The sequence below is a fragment of the Pimephales promelas genome, chromosome 15, assembly GCF_988280905.1.
Source record: "Pimephales promelas chromosome 15, fPimPro1.hap1.1, whole genome shotgun sequence".
In the NCBI taxonomy this organism is placed as follows: Eukaryota; Metazoa; Chordata; class Actinopteri; order Cypriniformes; family Leuciscidae; genus Pimephales; species Pimephales promelas.
The window spans coordinates 30,812,072-30,831,131 of record NC_142783.1 but is presented as its reverse complement, the minus strand read 5'-3'; the positions used below and the strand labels follow the sequence as shown (position 1 = coordinate 30,831,131).

At 38.3% G+C, this 19,060-nt stretch overlaps 1 protein-coding gene across 3 annotated transcripts; it reads left to right on the top strand.

Moving 5' to 3' along the window:
- The first annotated feature begins 636 nt into the window (after positions 1–636).
- Positions 637–18,496, top strand: capn3a (calpain 3a, (p94)). Of its 3 annotated transcripts, none has more exons than XM_089120528.1 (21): positions 637–903; positions 2,584–2,653; positions 3,017–3,135; positions 3,225–3,358; positions 6,080–6,248; positions 6,823–6,906; positions 6,992–7,086; positions 7,854–7,931; positions 8,097–8,257; positions 8,634–8,803; positions 8,921–8,932; positions 9,104–9,312; positions 11,865–11,901; positions 12,172–12,285; positions 12,420–12,477; positions 12,556–12,620; positions 13,376–13,444; positions 14,490–14,568; positions 14,671–14,811; positions 17,198–17,256; positions 17,380–18,496. In XM_089120528.1, the coding sequence occupies exons 1-21, from the start codon at positions 652–654 to the stop codon at positions 17,404–17,406; spliced, it is 2,202 nt and encodes a 733-aa protein (XP_088976654.1). In that variant the 5' UTR covers positions 637–651; the 3' UTR covers positions 17,407–18,496. The 3 variants fall into 3 exon arrangements, with proteins under 3 accessions (XP_088976654.1, XP_039509326.1, XP_039509325.1); XM_039653392.2 differs by having other exon boundaries at positions 652–903; positions 12,172–12,249; positions 14,695–14,811; XM_039653391.2 differs by having other exon boundaries at positions 652–903; positions 14,695–14,811.
- The last annotated feature ends 564 nt before the right edge of the window (positions 18,497–19,060 follow it).

The window sequence follows — 19,060 nt, the reverse complement described above, 5'->3', positions numbered from 1 at the left end:
AATTACATTTTTATTAAAATAGAAAACAGTTATTTTAAATTGCAATAATATGTCACAAAACGTAAAGACTACGTAAAATTTTGATTGCTATTGTATGATACAACTGAACATTCGACAATGTTGGTTACAGTAGCTGGTCGATAATTATCCACACAAATGAGGTGTTGATAAAGTGATATAATATAGAGTTTGTTAGGTGAGGTCAAGCCTGTGGTTATGCTGAGAGTGCTTAATGCTGAACTCTATTGAGAACAGGTTTAAAGGCTGTGAATGCCTTCTGCTGAGGCAGGCCATCTCACTGGCCTCTCTTTGCAGGACCACTTTCCTTTGTGTCGCCCTACAATGGCGGCACGAGAGCGCAACCCTCGCCCAATACTCATTGTTCATCAGCCAATGGGAGAAGACTGTAGCATTTTGTGTATGTATGCAGGTGTGTTTGTGTGTATGTGTTTGTGCATGTAAAAGGAGTGTGTTCACACATTGTTTTTTTCTTCTAACCCTGGTTTCTACTCCCTGACCAAAAGCAGGAGAGCCAATCAGACGTCAGCTGTTTGAATTTATGCCAGGGAGTTTTGGCTTGCAAGACTTAAGTTGTGGTGGCAAAAGCTAGTGTTTTCAATCCCTAAAAAAACACTGTCCCAGTGAGACACGATGCCTTATACGCCGTCTGGGTTCTTTTGCGACCGGTTAATCCGGGAGAGAGAGAGAAGGGATGGCGAAGGCTCCCTGAGCAAACCTCTCCGTTTCAGCGGACAGGACTACAACCTTCTCAAGCAGGAGTACCTCCAGAAGAAGACCCTTTTTGAGGATGAAACCTTTCCTGCCACTGTGGACTCCCTTGGCTATAAAGAGCTGGGCCACAAGTCGAACAAAGTCAAGAACATCGTCTGGAAGCGTCCCAAGGTAGGAGGCTGAGGGGCTGTGAGGGTTCAAGTGGACTGGGACTGACATTGTGGGTGGGATGTCGAAATGGCTCATGGGATGGATGGAATGTCACAAGTAATTGGACTTCCTTAAAAATAGATTTATTTGCTTATACATGCACACATTCATGGGAAATGATGGCAAAATGGGTTAAGACCTGCCTCTGATGGAGTAAGAACCTCAAAGATAGGATTGCAGAGGGCATGTTGGGAAAGCTAGTTGTCACTGTTCTTCAAAGTATTGGCTATAAAAAGCTATTTAGCAAATCAAATGATAAAAAAATTTACTTAATTGAACATGCTTTGACCTCTTGTGACTAGATGGGCCAACAGCACGGACAGTTTTCATACTATGCGGGGTCAGTTGTCACAATGCATTTAGCATATTAAAGAACGGTATTTAATTATGAATAACAAAGCAATGAAATAACATTTCAAGTCATTGTTATACCAAGTATTCCTAAACATTTGTGTCATCTGAACCTCTTTGATCTAAAGTTAAACTTTAGTTCATGTACCCCCTGAGATTATAAACTAATATTTCAGTTATTTCACAACACATGACATGGAGGTAAACAAATTAGTTTTTTCATTTTGATTATTATTTCTTCTCTCTAATTTTTTTTTTTTTTACAATTTAATTAGCTTTTCCATCAACTCATGAACCCCCCATGAAACTCTGGTTTAGGCCAATGGATAATGTAGTAAATAAAATGACTAAAATTACAAGTAAATTTCACTTGACAGTCAATGATAACCCCTGAGATAAACAGGATTAGCTATCCGAGATTAATTAAAAATACTCATATCATGATAATTATATGGAAAAGCTTGTTTTAATACTTTGAAAAAATTAGAAATATAAATCACATTGTGATATAATTGTGAGGAATAAAGTCACAGTTGTGAAAACTAAAGTCACATTGTGATATAAAGTCAGAATTACGAGAAGGTTTAGTCACATTGTGAAATATAAAATCAGAATTATGAGAACAAAAGTCACATTGTGAGATATAAAGTCGCAATTATTCGAAATACACTGTAATATAAAAAATAAAGAAATGGGCTAAGTTAATTTGTGAGATTTAAAATCGCAATTGTGAATAATTGTCAAACTGAGAAATAAAGTCACAATTGTGAACACTAATTGAGTTGCAAGGACTTAAGTCACATTGTGAGACATAAAGTCGCAATTTAGAGAAAGTCACATCGCAATATAAAAAGCCACAAATGGGAGAAATAAAGTAACTTTGTGAAATATAAAATCGCAATAGTGAGAAATACATTACATTGTGAGTTTTAAACTTGCCCTTGCAAGAAGCAAGGTCAAAATGTGAGATATAAATCTGCAGTCACGAGAAATAGTCTCATTTTAAGGTAGAGTATAATGTTGCAAAAGCGGGAAATAAAGTCACATAGTGCGATATAGTCGCAATTACAAGTGAAAGATGAAGTCATGATTGCAACAAAAGAGAGAAATTATGAACACAATTACTTGAGTGGCTTCCATACTTCTAGCTTAAAACCTTGTGACAATTAGTCTATCCATCCATTTATTCATCCAAAACATCAGAGAGTGATCACATCCGTCTTCGTATCTGTCAAACCATGTGTAAAATCTGAGTTACAATTAAACACTTTGATGGCATTTGTTCTGCAGGAGATTTGTGAAAACCCACAGTTCATTGTCGGAGACGCTAACAGGACGGATATCTGCCAGGGAGACCTGGGTAAGATTAACACAATAATGTAATCTGTTCACCCTGATATTTGGAGAGTGTGTTTAGAGTCTAATTGCAAGAACGAGTACCTCTCCCTGGCCCCATGTATACAGGCCAACAGTCCAGCAGGGACCCCTCCATATTGTGTTTACTGTGTTGGAAGGGAATCCAGCTAGCAGCGCTTCCTATTGTTATGACCCCATATGGGCAATAAAAGAGCCCAAAGACACAAAGGTTGCTAATACATAGAGTACCAACCTGGCATGTTCCCCTGGACAATCTGAAAATGCTGAGATCAGCAGTGTAGGCCCCTGTTTTGCTGCAAATAGGTCAGTATATATAATGTTTTTGTGAAATGTTGTTGTAATTTAGGAGACTGCTGGTTGCTCGCTGCCATTGCATGTCTGACTCTGAACGACAAGCTGCTATATCGTGTTATACCTCAAGAGCAGAGCTTCTCTGAAGGCTATGCGGGAATTTTCCATTTCCAGGTCGGTGTCTTTTCATCAAAATAGCTTTTGAATTCATATCTTCATTGCGCCTGATTTCCGTGTCCTCCTCTGTCTGTTTTCCTACTCAGTTCTGGCGTTATGGTGACTGGGTGGATGTTGTTGTTGATGACCGCATTCCCACCTTCAACAACCAGCTGGTGTTCACCAAATCCGCTGAAAGGAATGAATTCTGGAGTGCTCTTCTAGAAAAAGCTTATGCTAAGTAAGTATCAAGTGCTTGACATCACATTTACATCTTTTGTTTTGGAGTTGGTCAGTCCTTGAATGTTACAGGGTTGAAGGTCAGGGCAAAAATGACTAAGGCCACTAATGGCCATTCAGACAGAACACATTTTTTTGCTGTTAAAAACGTGAGACGAAGGTCAGTGGAACAACAAAAATGTGTTTTTGTTAAAAGTTGAACTTCTTTTAACTTGAGTGCAATGCATGCAACTCCGCAAAAGACACGAGTGCAGCGGTTAAAGACAGTGTTGTGCACTCGAGACTCGGACTTGGTCTCGGACTTGGTCTCGAGTCCATATTTTAATGGACTCGGTCTTGTCATGGATTTTGACTCGGAATTGACTCGTACTCTAACATATTGGGAGTCGGGACTCGGACTTATTCCCGAGTCCACTCGAGTGACATGTCATGATTATTACTGTATGTTAATATTTCTTTAAATTGTTGTTTGATTGAAACGTCCAATGATTGCTGACTTTCTTGTGCGCAACTGCGCATGACTTGAGACTATAACGTTTGCGGCACGCAAATGCAGCAGGACCCAGTTCAGATGTGACGTGGAGCCTCTAGCTCAACTATGTATTGAAAATGTCTGCCTTATCATCCCTAATTCAGTTTGCATATAAGAGCCACACAGAATTCGTGTGCAGTAATGTTCTGAGAAAGAGCACTTACTGATTGTAAAAATTGTAAGTCATATAATAAAATTACCTTTACACCACTATGTGGCCTTTTTACCATTACAGTGTACATGATTCCATGGTATATTTGGTTTACTGTTTGAGTATGGTGCCAATTTTATTGTTACCACCAAATATTTTACATATTCTTTAAGTCTGGTTTGAGACCCAACCTTAGGTTATCTAACCTCTGTGGTCTCGGTCTCGACTGTCTTTGGTCGCGGTCTCGACTCGGACTCGACTCTCTTTGGTCTCGGTCTCAACACGGACTCGAGTGAGCTCGTCTCGACTACAACACTGGTTAAAGATGTCCGCATAGGCCGTGTTTACATAAAAAAATTATGGAAAAACAATGGAAAATTAGTGCAGTGGAATGGAAAACACATTCTGTGTGATCGACCCCTAAATATGCACTAGACAATTGAAGCCTATTTCTATCATAGAATTTAAAAAAATGAAAGGTAATTGCAACTTTTTATCTCACAATTTTGACTTTTCAAATGGGGCATTTACACAGTTTCAAGTGCAAGTCTTTGAAACCAATACTGTTATCGTCTACGAAAACGTGAATTTTTGAAAACTGACGTCATGCACATGCATATTACGTGTTCATTCTATGGGGCCGTTTAAACCTGGCCACTTCATGCGTTTTCTGTGATCGGATAGCTATCCGATCCTGAAAAGACCAGGTGTAATGCCCCCCGAAACGCATTCGAGACGGATTTGAATCCGATCGCTCAAACGACTTCAGGAGGTGGTCTGGGCCGCATTCCAGACGAAATTGGACAAGTGTAAATGCATCTGGTTCTTGAAACCACATATGTAAATGTTACTACTCTCAAAAATGCTAAAAAAAAATAAAAATAAACGCGTGAGAGCGTGTTAAAGGCTATATGTCAAGCCATTTTAGTCAGATGACGATGCTACTGCGACGCGCTCACGCGCATCACCTCAGATGAGCACGCCAATGCGTCGCAATTATCTCAAATCAAAGTGAAAGTAAGTCGCAGACGATTAACACCACCATCTTCATTAAAAGTAAAGAAACGAAATGATCTTACCAGTTCTGTTGCCGCTCTCTCTTATCACCGTCTTTGCTGATTTTGAAATTAGCCGATGATCAATAAAATCCAGTCATATCTCTTGCTTTCGGTGACGTGCACTTCATTAAATCCGCATATAGCGCGGGAATTGAAGATCGGATTTATATCAGTTTTGCAAAAACACATTTATGTGACCAGGTGTAAATGGAATCGTTTTGATAGATAGCTATCCGATCTGAGAAAACGCATTGTGGCCAGGTGTAAACAGCCCTATGTGCGTATTGTTTCTTTACAAAGTGACATCGCCAACTACTGGTCTGGCATGAATAATACAGCATATTTAGTCTTTTTCGAAGATCCGTGTGAACGTGGATCGCTCAGAATTCTCAGTTTATCTCTTATTTTTGTGAATAAAGTATGCATCACTAAATGCATGTTTTATTCAATACCTTTTTTGTTAGATTCCATTTCAGATTCATATTTTTATACACAAATTAAATCACATATTGCATTCACAAAATGTTGACAAATGATGACATGCAGACTGGATGATGTTCAGGTGTAAAACAAACATTGGTAACACTTTATTTCTACAATATAAGTAACTTTGCAACTACATGTCAACTAAGTCTCATTTGAAGTATAAGTAGACTGTCTGCTTAATATCTGCTAAGTCTTTATTGTGATGGTCCTCCAACAGACTATAAATCATAAAGTATATGTCAACTTATTCTAACCCTACTAATACTCTACTAACACTCTAATGATATCAGTGATCGGGACACATACACACAAATGGCACAATTTCCTCAGAATGACCCTAATATTAAATGTAAAATTGCCTTGCATGATCAGAGTGCCACTTCTTTTTAGTATTTATACTAAATTAATTGTATCCAATGAAACTATACAATAACTGAATTACAGCAGAAATTCGTTTTATCTCTCTTAACGTAACTTATTTGTATTCCTGTTCAGACTTCATGGCTCCTATGAGGCTCTTAAGGGTGGAAACACTGCAGAGGGAATGGAGGACTTCACCGGTGGAGTGACTGAATTCTATGAGATGAAGGAGGCACCGAAAGAGCTGTACAAGATCATGAAGAAAGCTCTGGCGAGAGGCTCCCTCATGGGCTGCTCCATTGATGTGAGTCAAGCAGAAGACATTTTCAACTTTCTTTAGTGTGCAATGTTGCTATTTGCTCATGAAAAAGGTCTGCAAAGTTACAAAGTCATTCCAATTTGAGTTATTTTCTATCAGTAAGCCCTGATTTTGAACTCCCTGAAACGTCTCGATTGTAGTCATGAGATTTCTTCCTGGAAAAAACACGTCATAATATCCCTCATTTAAATCAAAAATAATAAATACCACGGTAATAACAGGGGCGTGACATTTTGAAACTCCCTGAAAGCGGTCGACCAATAAGAGCACATTTTGCTTTTCAGAAGGAGGGGCTTCATAGACAAAAACTAAACGGAGCATTACTGACGGACTGGAAAGTTAGGCGCTACAGCAATGTCAAATATGTGTTTTTAAAACATTCAAGCATTAAAACCTATTCTAGTCGCCCCCAAAAACAAAATCAAGACTTTGTAAAAGGGCATAATATGGCTTTTTTACAACAATCTTGATAGTAAATATTTTTTTTATAAAATCAATGATAACTTTTGGTCTAAATTCTAGTATCTTACCATGAAGCAATTACATTTTTTACCCACAGTCCCTGGTTCCAGCGCGCTTTGAAACCCGTACCACTACAGGTCTTGTGAAGGGACATGCCTACTCTGTCACCGCTGTAGAGGAGGTAAACAGTCTGTTATTTTGTATTTCTTGTTTCTAACTTAACTCTGACAGCCTCTGATGATAATTGTGATATTGTGTGTCTGCAGTGTAAACAGTCCCTGCAGAAGGAGTCTAAAATTCGTCTGGTGCGTCTGCGTAACCCCTGGGGTCAGGTAGAATGGAACGGACCGTGGAGCGATAAGTGAGTTTCTGCTTATATCTGAATTTAGACTGGCTTAACCCAATAAATTTGATATACCAATTTCGAAGGCCTCTAACATGATCAAAACTTTGCTGAATAAGTAGTTAAGTGCACAATCTCCTACATGCTTTCTGTCATCTGATTGGTAGTTTATACTTTTATTATAGCAATTAATAGGCGTTTTTGCATCATTCTGAAAATGTCCACCGTCAGATCGTAATATACGTGTCTTTTTGCTGTGAAATCTTTACAGATTTGTAAAAAGTAAATGTACGAATAACTTTAATATTGTTAATATTTCAAGATGAACACTTACTGGATTGATGTTTCTTATATCTAATTGATTATCCATACATAATTTTTTAGAAAAATCATGTTAGAACGTAAGTATGGAATATGATACATGAGACTTTTGAGGAACGTTTATATGCACACACCTCTGTACAAATATCATGTTACTATATTATTAGGAGATATAGACTTATATATTTTTGTGTGCATTTTATGTAAGTAGTCATCTTTACTGTTAAAAAAGCTATCATAATTTTATCTTCCTTTTAGCCCATATAATTATCAGCAACTGCACCAAATTGCATTATTTCCTGTTTTTAAAAACTGAAGAGCTTCTTATTCTCACTATATCATACTATATGAGCCATAAAAGCCTAGTGCATGAAATATGATACTTAAAAAATTTTCCAGGCTTTACAGGGTTAAAAAATGTACATTACAATACAACTATTACAAGTGTTTATTTTTTTCTTCAGTTCGAAAGAGTGGGAAACCATCTCTAAAGCTGAAAAAGAGAAACTCCAGCATCAGAATGCTGAAGATGGAGAATTCTGGTGAGTTAACAAAGTCAACAAGCAAACATATCCTTATAATGAATTATGAGACTGATATAGACAGCGTTGTGGATGAGACCAGCTCAGTCCATGACAGACCATGAAAATAACTCCATATCTTTATTCACAAAGATAACTGTTCACATTATTGTCATCAACCCATAGGATGTCATTTGAGGATTTTAAGAAAAATTTCACAAAAATAGAGATTTGCAACTTGACCCCTGATGCTCTGGAGGATGATAAGCTACACAAATGGACGGTGTCTGTTAATGAGGGACGCTGGATAAGAGGCTGCTCTGCTGGAGGATGCAGGAACTATCCAGGTGTGGGTCCTTAAAGTTTTGTTTTATCAAATTTCAGGTCATAAAAAGTCAATTTAAAGGGATAGTTCACTTTGAAATTAATTTTTGATATGTTTTAGCTTGCCTCAAGGCAAGGCATCCAAGATGTAGGTGTCTTTGTTTCAACAGTATTTTCAATTTTGATATTTTTAGGTCAAACCGTTCTTGTCTGTCAGTCCTATAATAGAAGTTTATGGTCGACACCTCAGAGCATGCAACAATGTTATGATATAAATTTTTAATTTATTTTGTGTAGTATCTTACATACATAAAATGCATCACAAAGTGCTTCACAGGTCAAAATATAATAAACTAAAAATAATGTCTTGCAAAAAAATAATATTGTGGTTTCCAATAGACACATTCTGGACAAATCCACAATACCGTCTGCGTCTTCTGGAGGAAGATGATGACCCAGAGGATGATGAAGTAGCATGCACTTTTGTTGTTGCCCTAATGCAGAAAAACAGACGTAGAGAACGCAAGTTGGGTGCAAATCTCTTCACTATTGGATTTTCCATCTATGAGGTATCAATGCTACTATATTTAATCTTCAGAGAGAAAATCACTGAAATTATACAAAGCATGCAAATAGTGATAAAGATCAGGTTGATAACTCTTTTAAATCTCTCTATTTGCCCGTAGGTGCCAAAGGAGGTATGAACATGTGAAGATCCAATGTGTGGACCCAAGGCTTGTGTACATCATGCTCATGTTCATATGCAGTTTCTTTGCTCTTTTAGAACTAGTGTTGTTTCATAGATGGATTATAAACACCTTTGTGATTGTGTCTGATCAAATTCCTGATCAAGTTTCTCTGTCCGTCAGATGCACGGAAACAAGCAGCACATGCAGAAGGAGTTCTTCACGTCTAACTCCTCTAAGGCCCGTTCCAGGGCGTACATTAACCTGCGAGAGGTGACCCAGCGTTTCCGTCTGAGTCCAGGGGAGTATGTCATCGTTCCCTCCACATACGAGCCCCACCTGGAAGGCGATTTCATCCTCCGCGTCTTCTCTGAAAGGAGAAATACCTCTGAGTGAGTAAGAGCAGAAGGGAAGAGAGCGCTGGTGGTTTTTTAATATTATTGCGAGTAAATTTATCCTCAAAAAGCAAAAAAAAAAATATTTTCTTAAGTATTTTTTTCAGAAGATATATCGGAGCAACCATAAACAGGATAAATAAATTGAATTAAAAATTTTTTTTCTAATAATTAATTTAATTAAATGGAAATTAAAAATTTGTGGAAATTAAAAGAAATTTTGGAAAATCTTAAATAAATGTATCAAATTTTTTACTCGAAAAAATTCAGATGCTGGTTAAGGGGCTGTTCACATAGAATGCATTCTTCACTCCATTGTGCAGCTTTATTATAGTTTTTTATGTAAATGTGCTTACATTTTTACAATTTGAGCTGCCGTCTCATGTCTTTTACAGGACATGACACGTTTTAGAATTGCGGCTCTCGGAGAAACACATTTTGTTATTTTCAATTTCACTGCCTTGTGTCTCACATTTTTAAAGACAAAAACTCGTTTGTTGTGAATGGCCCCTGAGAAAATTACTTTTGTATTATGAGAAAAAAAAAATTACGGAGGAATATCTATATTTTTCTTTGACATGTATGGGGCTCCGTAAAAATGAACTTTGTAACGCTGACCCGACATCCTATTTTTTCTGGTGTTTTTGTAGTTGTTTGTAAGTACTCTGTTACGTTAAATTGTGTCATAGGTGAAGAACTTCTGAAACATCTTGCTGGAAAGCAGCTGTTACAGAAGTTAATACTCATGTCAGTGCTTTAAATCCTCACCAAAATATATTTTATGTACAAAGACTATGGTGTTGTAGTAATAGGGTCATGGTTATATTATCACAAGAAAACCAAGGTAGTTCACTTTACAGAAGGGATGGGAAACAATTGGGAAAGGGGGTGGAGAAAACCACAAGGACAAAAATTTAATGACAATTTGATTTGTAGAGCTGGAAGAAATCGGCCCCAGTTCGAGGCTGTAATGGAATCTTTTTTAGGACAAGCAACAGCACATTTTGGGACCCTCCGGTAAACATTCCCTTTCAGTTCTGACCAAGTCTTGCCGCACAATTAAACTTCAGCTACAAGGAAGACATGGATACACGAAGGATTGACCAAGGAATACTGATGATGCTGCTGCAGGTCAAGCCCTGATGACAAGGATTCACAGTATTTTAATAAAGATCATGTCATGATTTCCAGTTCCCTAACAAGGGAACTCGAGCTGCGTCGAGACGCTGTGGGAACGCCCCTGCATGATTGCGTCATCAAGCACGTGTATAATGGTGTGTCAAGACCAAGCGGCAACATTCTAATCTGAAAGATGAAGCCTACCCGGAAGTGGGAAAAACTGCAATACATCTCAAATCCGCTAGAGGCCGGTCCCAAAAGGGAGCAAATATCCACAGACGTCATGTTAAAACATCAGTTTTCACAGCATAAATTCATATGTTTACAGTTTGGTCCCATGGACTTTTATTGTAATCTTCAATATGTTCTGCGTGCCTGACAACTGTGAGGGGGGTGATTTTTTTTCTAACTCTTTAGTTTAGATCATATTTAGATATAAAACGTATGACAAATAAGGGCGGTTAACTTTGATTGACAGCTGATAACGGGCTGCGCCGAGTGAATTTGACGTCTCGGCCATGATCTGACACAACACATCATACCATCTCTGTATCCTTTCAAAAATTTTTGGTATTTTGTATTTCCCAAGATTTTCCAGTATGGCGCCGCCCATAACCCCCATAAACAGCCTCAAACCCGTTCCTCAGAGAGTCTATGGGTGACGTCACAGACGCTTTGTCCATATTTTTTACAGTCTATGGTCAAGACATTATAGACCAGGAAACATTAAGGCATACCTGAAAACAGACAGCGTTAGCTTCAGCCTTCAGCAAACGCTTTCTGTGTACTGTCTCTGTCTATTTGGTGTTGTCTGTCGTTGCAAGAACAATATTCTCACAGTACGAGCAGATGGTGGGTCGGCATCAAGATGTCATTCTGTCCCATATAAAGATGAGGTCTGTTTTCATGTGTGCTTTATTAGTTTCCTGGTCTATGACATCACCCGCCTATGACGTCTCGTCACACCATTGGACTTATTATACACATGCTTCACAACGCAATCACATAGGGCCGTTCCCACAGCGTCCCGACGCAGCCTCTCATTCCCTCTTCAGGAAACCAAGAGGGAATGATGGGAAGTTTCTTGCTGTGGCCTAAATGTAAATTAATCACTGTAACCATTAATCAAACTTTTCAAAAAAAATTGAAACATGCAGAGAATAAACTTTAACATTTATCATTAATAATATTCGAAGGTAATCATACTTTAAAGATTATTTACACAAGGTAAGTATGAGTAACTCCTAATCAGTTATCACAGAAAAAGGCACATCTGTTTATATGTATCCAGAGAAATTTGTCTATTTATCAAAAGGGGCTCTAAAGACAGAAAAGACATGCTATATGGAAAAAAACAAAGGTTCCCCAAAAGATCTCTGATGTCTTGTGCTGTCTACTATGGTGACAAGTGTTTGTTGGTTTCTTCTCAGGGAGATAGAGAACAGGATTGAAGCTGATCATCCAGTGGTAAGTTTACATTTACATTTATTCATTTAGCTGACGCTTTTATCCAAAACGACTTACAATTGTTATATGTCAGAGGTCGCATGCCTCTTGAGCAACTAGGGGTTAAGTGTCTTGCTCAGGGACACAGTGGGGTCTCTCACAAAAAAATTAATAAATTATTTTTTTTTTTTTATCTAAAAGTGATCAGATTCTTTAGTTATTCACACAATGAAGATGAGAGAATAAATTCAGTTCTGACATGTGTAATTTACAACTGCCATGTCTGATCAGCCGGCTCCAGCTTCAACTGGGGAAGAGAGTGAGGAGGACCAGCAGTTCCTGTCCATTTTCCAGCAGATCGCGGGGGACGTGAGTACTGGGGAGCCACTGAGCGAAGGGGGGAGTGTGAGTATGGAGGTGGGGTGGGACTGGTAATTGGCCATGCCAGTGGTAACAGTGGTAATTACAATATCAATACTGTTTTACTTTGCCGTAATAAACACCACACCTGGCTTTCTGTTTATTCTTATATCTTGCAGCAAATGGAGATCTCAGCCAATGAACTCAAAAATGTCTTGAACAAGGTGGTGTCTAAATGTACGTATCTTTGAATATTTGTTTCTGGGTTATGGTTTTTCTGTATACCGTCTTCAAGAAACGATCTGTTATTTACAGACAAAGACATAAACACTGAGGGCTTCAGTCGGGAGAACTGTAGAAGCATGATCGCCCTCATGGATGTATCCTTTGTATCAAGATTGCATGTCTGTTTTGAAGGTGCTGTCAAGCTAAATATTGGGTCCAATTATCTCTATTAACAACGACTTTTGCGTCAATTACTGCTTATTAATAGTTAGTAAGGTTGTTAAGTTTAGGAATTGGGTTGGATTAAGGGATGTAGAATATAGTCAAGCAGAATTATGAGTTAATATGTGCTTTATAAGTACTAATAAACAGCAAATATGCTAGTTAATAGTGAGAATGGGCTTTATGCCCAGCTGCACTACTTCCTGAACTTCAGCCAGCTCCTTGTTTCCTGTCTGCAATTATTGGCCAAATTGATTAATCCAGGTGTGCCTGACCTCAGTTGTCATGGCAACAATAATCAGACACACCTGGATTAATCAATTTGGCCAATAATGGCAGACAGGAAACAAGGAGCTGGCTGAAGTTCAGGAAGTAGTGCAGCTGGGCATAAAGCCAATTGGACACTAAACTAACTTTTTACCAAATATTGTTATGTTAGCATAATGCTAGTAATGGTAAATCCATTTTGAGGTCATTTATCATTATTAATTATAAACAAAAGCATAGAATACTACATTTCAACATTGTAACATTAAGTTAGAAATTTATATTCTGAACAATTTAATTGACTTTTCAATTTAGGCATAATCACTAGTTTCATTGTAAGAATTACATTAGATTTTATTTTAAAGCAGAGGTGATGGTGTAGAATATTGCAAGCAAAGTTTTCTTAATCCTTATCGCACAGATGGATGGAACGGGAAGACTTAACCTACAAGAGTTTAGACACTTGTGGAACAAAATCAAACAGTGGCAGGTTTGTCCTCATTCTTTCCCCATACACACACTCACCGGGCCACTTTATTCAACTGCTGTTCAACTGCTCATTTATGCTTATATCTAATCAGCCAATCACATGGCAGCAACTCAATGCATTTAGGCATGTAGAAATGGTCAAGATGATCCACTGAAGGTCAAACTGAGCATCAAAATGGGGAAGAAAGGGGATATAAGCGAGTTTGAACGTGGCATGGTTGTTGGTGGAGTTTCAGAAACTGATGATCTACTGGGATTTTCACATGTAACCATCTCTAGAGTTTATAGAGAATGATCAGAAAAAGAGGAAATATCCAGTGAACAGCAGTTCTGTGGGTAAAAATGCCGTGTTGATGGGGAATCAGACTGGTTCAGCTGATAGAAAGGCAACAGTACCTCAAATAAGCACTGGTTACAACTGAGGTCTACAGAAGAGCATCTCTGAACACACAACACGTCCAGCCTTGAAGCAGAAGAGCTTCGCAGAATGTCAGATAAGAACTGGAAACTGAGGCTACAATTCACCAAAATTGGACAATAGAAGATTGGAAAAACGTTGCCTGGTCTGATAAATTTGGATTTCTGCTATGACATTCACATGATAGTCAGAATTCGGGGTAAACAACTGAAAGGATGGATGCATCCTGCCTTGTATCAATGGATCAGACTGCTGCTGTAATGGTGTAAGGGATATTTTCTTGCCACATTTTGGGCATGTTTAAACGCCACGTCAATGAGTTCACTAAACTCAAACGGCCTCCACAGTCACCAGATCTCATTTCAATAGAGCATCTTTGGGGTGTGCTGGAATGGGAGATTCGCATCATGGATGTGCAGCCAACAAATCTGCATCAACTGTGTGATTCTGTCATGTCAATATGGACCAAAATCTCTGAGGAATGTTTCCAGCATCTTGTTGAATCTGTGCCATGAAGAATTAAGGCAGTTCTGAAGGCAAAAGGGGTCCAACCCAGTACTAATAAAGTGGCGGGTGAGTGTATAAAAAAGATTGCTGCACACATTGACTTTATGAATTTTGTCTGCAGGGAATCTTCAAGCGCTATGACTTTGATCATATTGGCACTATCAGCAGCTATGAGATGAGAAACGCCATCAATGATGCAGGTTAGAAGGTTTTCATGCATTTCTACTGTACTGTAAGTGGACCTGTTCTCATGTTGAAGAACATTTGACTAGACTAACACTAATGGACTTGTCACTGTACAGTCACGTGTCTTGTTTGCCACTCAGGGTTCCGTCTGAATAACCAGCTGTATGACATCGTCACCATGCGCTACGCCAATGATAACATGAACGTCGACTTTGACAGTTTTGTCAGCTGTCTTGTACGACTGGAGGGGATGTTCAGTAAGTTGCTAAATTAACTGCAAACACATCTTTTTCACTGGCAAATTCAGGAAGTGGTGCCATTGAAGATGGTCACTTTTTATGTTAAACAATACCTTACATTATTTTGCTTCTACAATATATTACGTTTGTCAAAGTAAGTTTGGAATTATATACAGTTTCATCATGCCTTGTAATAAATCATGCTTTAAAAACAACAAAAACATTTCTCTTTTAAAAGCATTTTGCCAACCCGGTTATATTCATAATGCCTTGGGACTGAAAGTAGGTACAAAATTATAGCCTTAGCAGACAAATATGATCATAACATTTCCTGCAGTCAATATTCTCGTAGCTTATGCCAAGAACTATTTATTTTCTGTAAAAAATAGCTGACTGATCACTGACTTTTCCCTCCCTCATCATTACAGAGTTGAACTATTGAGCTTGATAGTTGAGCTTGATAAGGCTCTATTAAATGTCTCTATTAAATATGATGTCAGAAAGACTATTAAAAAAAGTCCCACAATTTTCATTTGTGGCCACATTTTATAAATTCGTTCTCTCGTTTTTGTTCAGTTGTCACCACACTGTACTAATTAATTCCCTGGTTATTTGTTCAATCGTGGCCATGATTTACCTAAAATAAGAAAATGGATTAGTGCAATGCTAGCCTGGGAAAACCCAGACAACTTCCGGCAAATTTAGATTTGCTCTGGCAAAAAGCTAATTCAAGCCAGAGAATGGGCTATATGCACGCATAAGTTCCGCATTTGACGTAAGGATGCTCGTCCATTTCCGGTTGTGTAGATTAAAGCGGAGGAAAACCGGAGAAAACGGGATTATGGCAGAGTCTTCAATATTTACTGTCCTCCCGTCTTTGAAACGAAACGTACATACGTTTAGATGTAATTTTATATATAGTTATGTTTATTTAATATAATTTTAAAAAGAAGCATAAACACAACGAGGGGTGTCTGTTTTATCTGTTTTTGTGACTAACGTTTCATTAGTATAACCATGGAGTATAAAATTCAATATAAATTCTCGGTATTGCATTGGACTCTATGATCGGCGGAAGTTATCGAGCATCCTTAATCCTTCACCGGAAATAACGCCGTGCATAGAGCCCATTCGTCGAATAGCTGGGTTTCAGTCACGTGATTATGATGACGCGCAAAATTCAGACGGAGGGCAAGGAGTGAAGAGCGCAATGGACGAGATGGAGGAAAGTACGTACTGTACTACTTTACGCGCTATTACAAGAGAAAGATGTAAACAAAAAATCAAACATATGTTGGACGTGATCCTTACGTTATGAAGAGGAGCGATTTTTTAACTGAATTGAACGATTTTCCAGTCATCAGGGCGGTAGATATCAGCAACTATGAACTACCTCGTCTTACAGACATACTTTGACTTTACAAAGTTCGGAAACATTACACATTACACAAACGTAGCCACTTGAATTGTTGTATTAACTCACCTTTGACGAAGTGATCACTGCACACACAGGCATTTTCCCATTCGGCTCCTCCCGACCGCAGACGTAGGTTTGCAAGCCGTTTTTCAGGAGTTTTTCGGTCAATTTCTAGCATTTGCCCCCTTATGAACAACAACTTTAGGTACACGATAAAAACTCCTCAAGGTTTGATCGATTTAAGTAACGATAAACAACGCAAAACACAGGCATTTTGAGTGTGTTATAGTGCTTTCTAAATAGAGCAAATCACTTCCTGCCCTCCATTTGCATTTCGCGCCATGGCAACGCAGTGGCGTGACGTCACGTGAAAACAAGCTAATGCGGGCTTTACACGATGACGACAGCGCTGGGATTTTAAAGCAGATTTTGTAGCCTACATTACAAAGATGGATGCCGCCGTCGAACATCACTCGTTCAAGTCAGCTATCGCGTCTGTTTTAAGCGATTTAAACGTTTCCGTTGTTTAAAACCGATCAAAGAACAACACTCGAAGATGTTTCTCCGCCGGCCGCCGCTCTGCCTACGTCATCTCCATCACTCTGATTGTTTTTGTAGGTCTACCCGCGACGTCCGTTAATTGTATATTACGCTTTGCCAGACCATAACGCACTTACAACTGAGGTCTGGTCTTAAACAGGCTAGTGCAATGCCATCATGAGGGAATTTTTTTCAAGCATTTTTCAATTATTTCTTAATTATTTCTTTTCAATTAAACTTTTTAAGCACTAAAAGTGATCAAAATAAGATGACTAAGTTCAATATCCAAGTCATCATGGGGAACACACACAGAGCCGCTTCCTGAAAATGATCCAACACCACAATACGTACCATTTTAGTTCAAATATTTCATTTAAATTTGAGTACCAATTGATACCAATGGCTTGTGTATGCTAATAATCATGTCTGAACCTGTTTTCTTTATAGGAGCATTCCAAGCCTTTGATCGAGGTGGAGACGGCACCATCAGACTTAATGTACTGGAGGTGAGTGATCTTAAGATATAACGTAATAATGTTTAGCATCATGTCCAAGTCCTGAGCTTCAAACGCCAAAAGCTGTAGGTTAGCTGATTACAAAATGTTAAACGGCTATTTCAATTTCTCCAGTGGCTCCAGCTAACCATGTATGCCTAGACCCACGGATCCAGGCGAGCCCAGACTCGGCAAGGACCAGAACTACCAGCTTTTACCTCAACACTCAATGTGCCAGACTACTGTTACCTCTTTCTCTGTACCTCAGCCCACATCGAACACCAGCTCGAGAAACTTTACACGATTACTTCAATTTTATTAGGGATTGTCATGATGGGTGAAATGAGTAATAGCGTTATAGACCGATGTCACTTTTTTTAGTCAGATTGCGGAGGAAACGTTGCGCACAAGCGACTTTTGAGGCACGTCATTGTGTCATTTTTAGCATGATTTCTGATTTTCTGTTGTAATTCGTTCCTCAAAGTCATCATTCTTTTCACATGAACATTCAATTCGTCTACACTGGTGCTACAGACATCGTTTCTCTTTTACCTCAACCAGCCTCAAAATATGCTAACTGACATGACGCTGAGATGGATTATCTAACATCATATAAAACTATAACACTAAATTCAGACAAGAACAAGTAGATTCGGGTGCTTTAAATTACCAATGATGATTCAATTTGACCATTCACACTGAAACACAATCCAGATTTGACTCTGATTCCACACCACATATGTATGTGGTTCGGATCATGTTGTAAACATTGGGTTTCACGTTGGAGTTCAGACTACAAAAACTACCAAAACTTTGGGGAAACGCAAACAAAGTCTCATCTTGACGTTTGCATTAGTATTATTTCTCTTTCTCTCTCTGTGGCATCTAACACAAACCCTTTTCATAATACTACCACCTCTGTCTAATTCAGCTTTCTTAAAGAATGTCTTTCCATATTTACCCAGATGTACTCTTACATGCATCCCATCTTCACATTTTGTTCCCATTTGGTAATATCAACTTCCATTAAAACAAAGCAGGGCCATGTAGATGGTCCTTGTTGTTTCAAATCCTGGTTGTTTTGTTTTGTAAGTTAACATAATAGGAAATGAAAAACAAGATGAACCAGGTGAGGAAACAATCATCGGAGGAGAATCGTCAGGGAACTCATGACGGATGGCAGGATTCAAGGTCTTTCTTTCATAACTGTGGGCAAAGACATGGGGCGATCCTAGGCTTTTTTTTGTTTTTGTGCTTGACCCCCATTTAACCTTTTGTTCAAATGAGTGTACTGACTTTGCCCGTTTAACAAAATAAATAATTGTGTAGTTCTTGGTTGAAGTGCTTTCCCAGGAAAAACCAGAATGGTGTTTTTTAAAGCCTAATTATTCAAAACTTTTTCAACAAAGGATCTGCTAAAGCTTTATATTATGCAATCTATTTCAATCAACGTTTATTTTATGTCTGGTTAGCAATGTTTTTCAGCCCTGTTGCAAAATTTGGGTTTTCAGCATTTAATACACTGTAATGTGATATTAAACAAACATATATTCCATAAATTCAAGAACATATTAGTTTGACCATTTTTCACACAGTAACAGGGTTGCATGGTTGAGCTTGATGAATGAAGTCACTGGTAAAATATGTAACTATTTTTATGCCATTTTAATTTAGTTAGATTTAGTTTATCTATAGTTCTCTAATAAGCCTTTATTACGTTATTTGCAGTTTATTCATTATCCCCTGGTTTCACAGACAAGCTTTAAACCTAGTCCCAGACTTGCATGGATGTTTGAGCTGTTAGCAAACTACACGG

Coding starts and splice junctions, on each gene's coding strand:
- capn3a (XM_089120528.1), top strand. CDS start 652: ATGCCTTATACGCCGTCTGGGTTCTTTTGCGACCGGTTAATCCGGGAG. Junction 8,258..8,633: donor AGGATGCAGGAACTATCCAG/GTGTGGGTCCTT, acceptor GGTTTCCAATAG/ACACATTCTGGACAAATCCA. Junction 12,478..12,555: donor GAACAAGGTGGTGTCTAAAT/GTACGTATCTTT, acceptor TGTTATTTACAG/ACAAAGACATAAACACTGAG.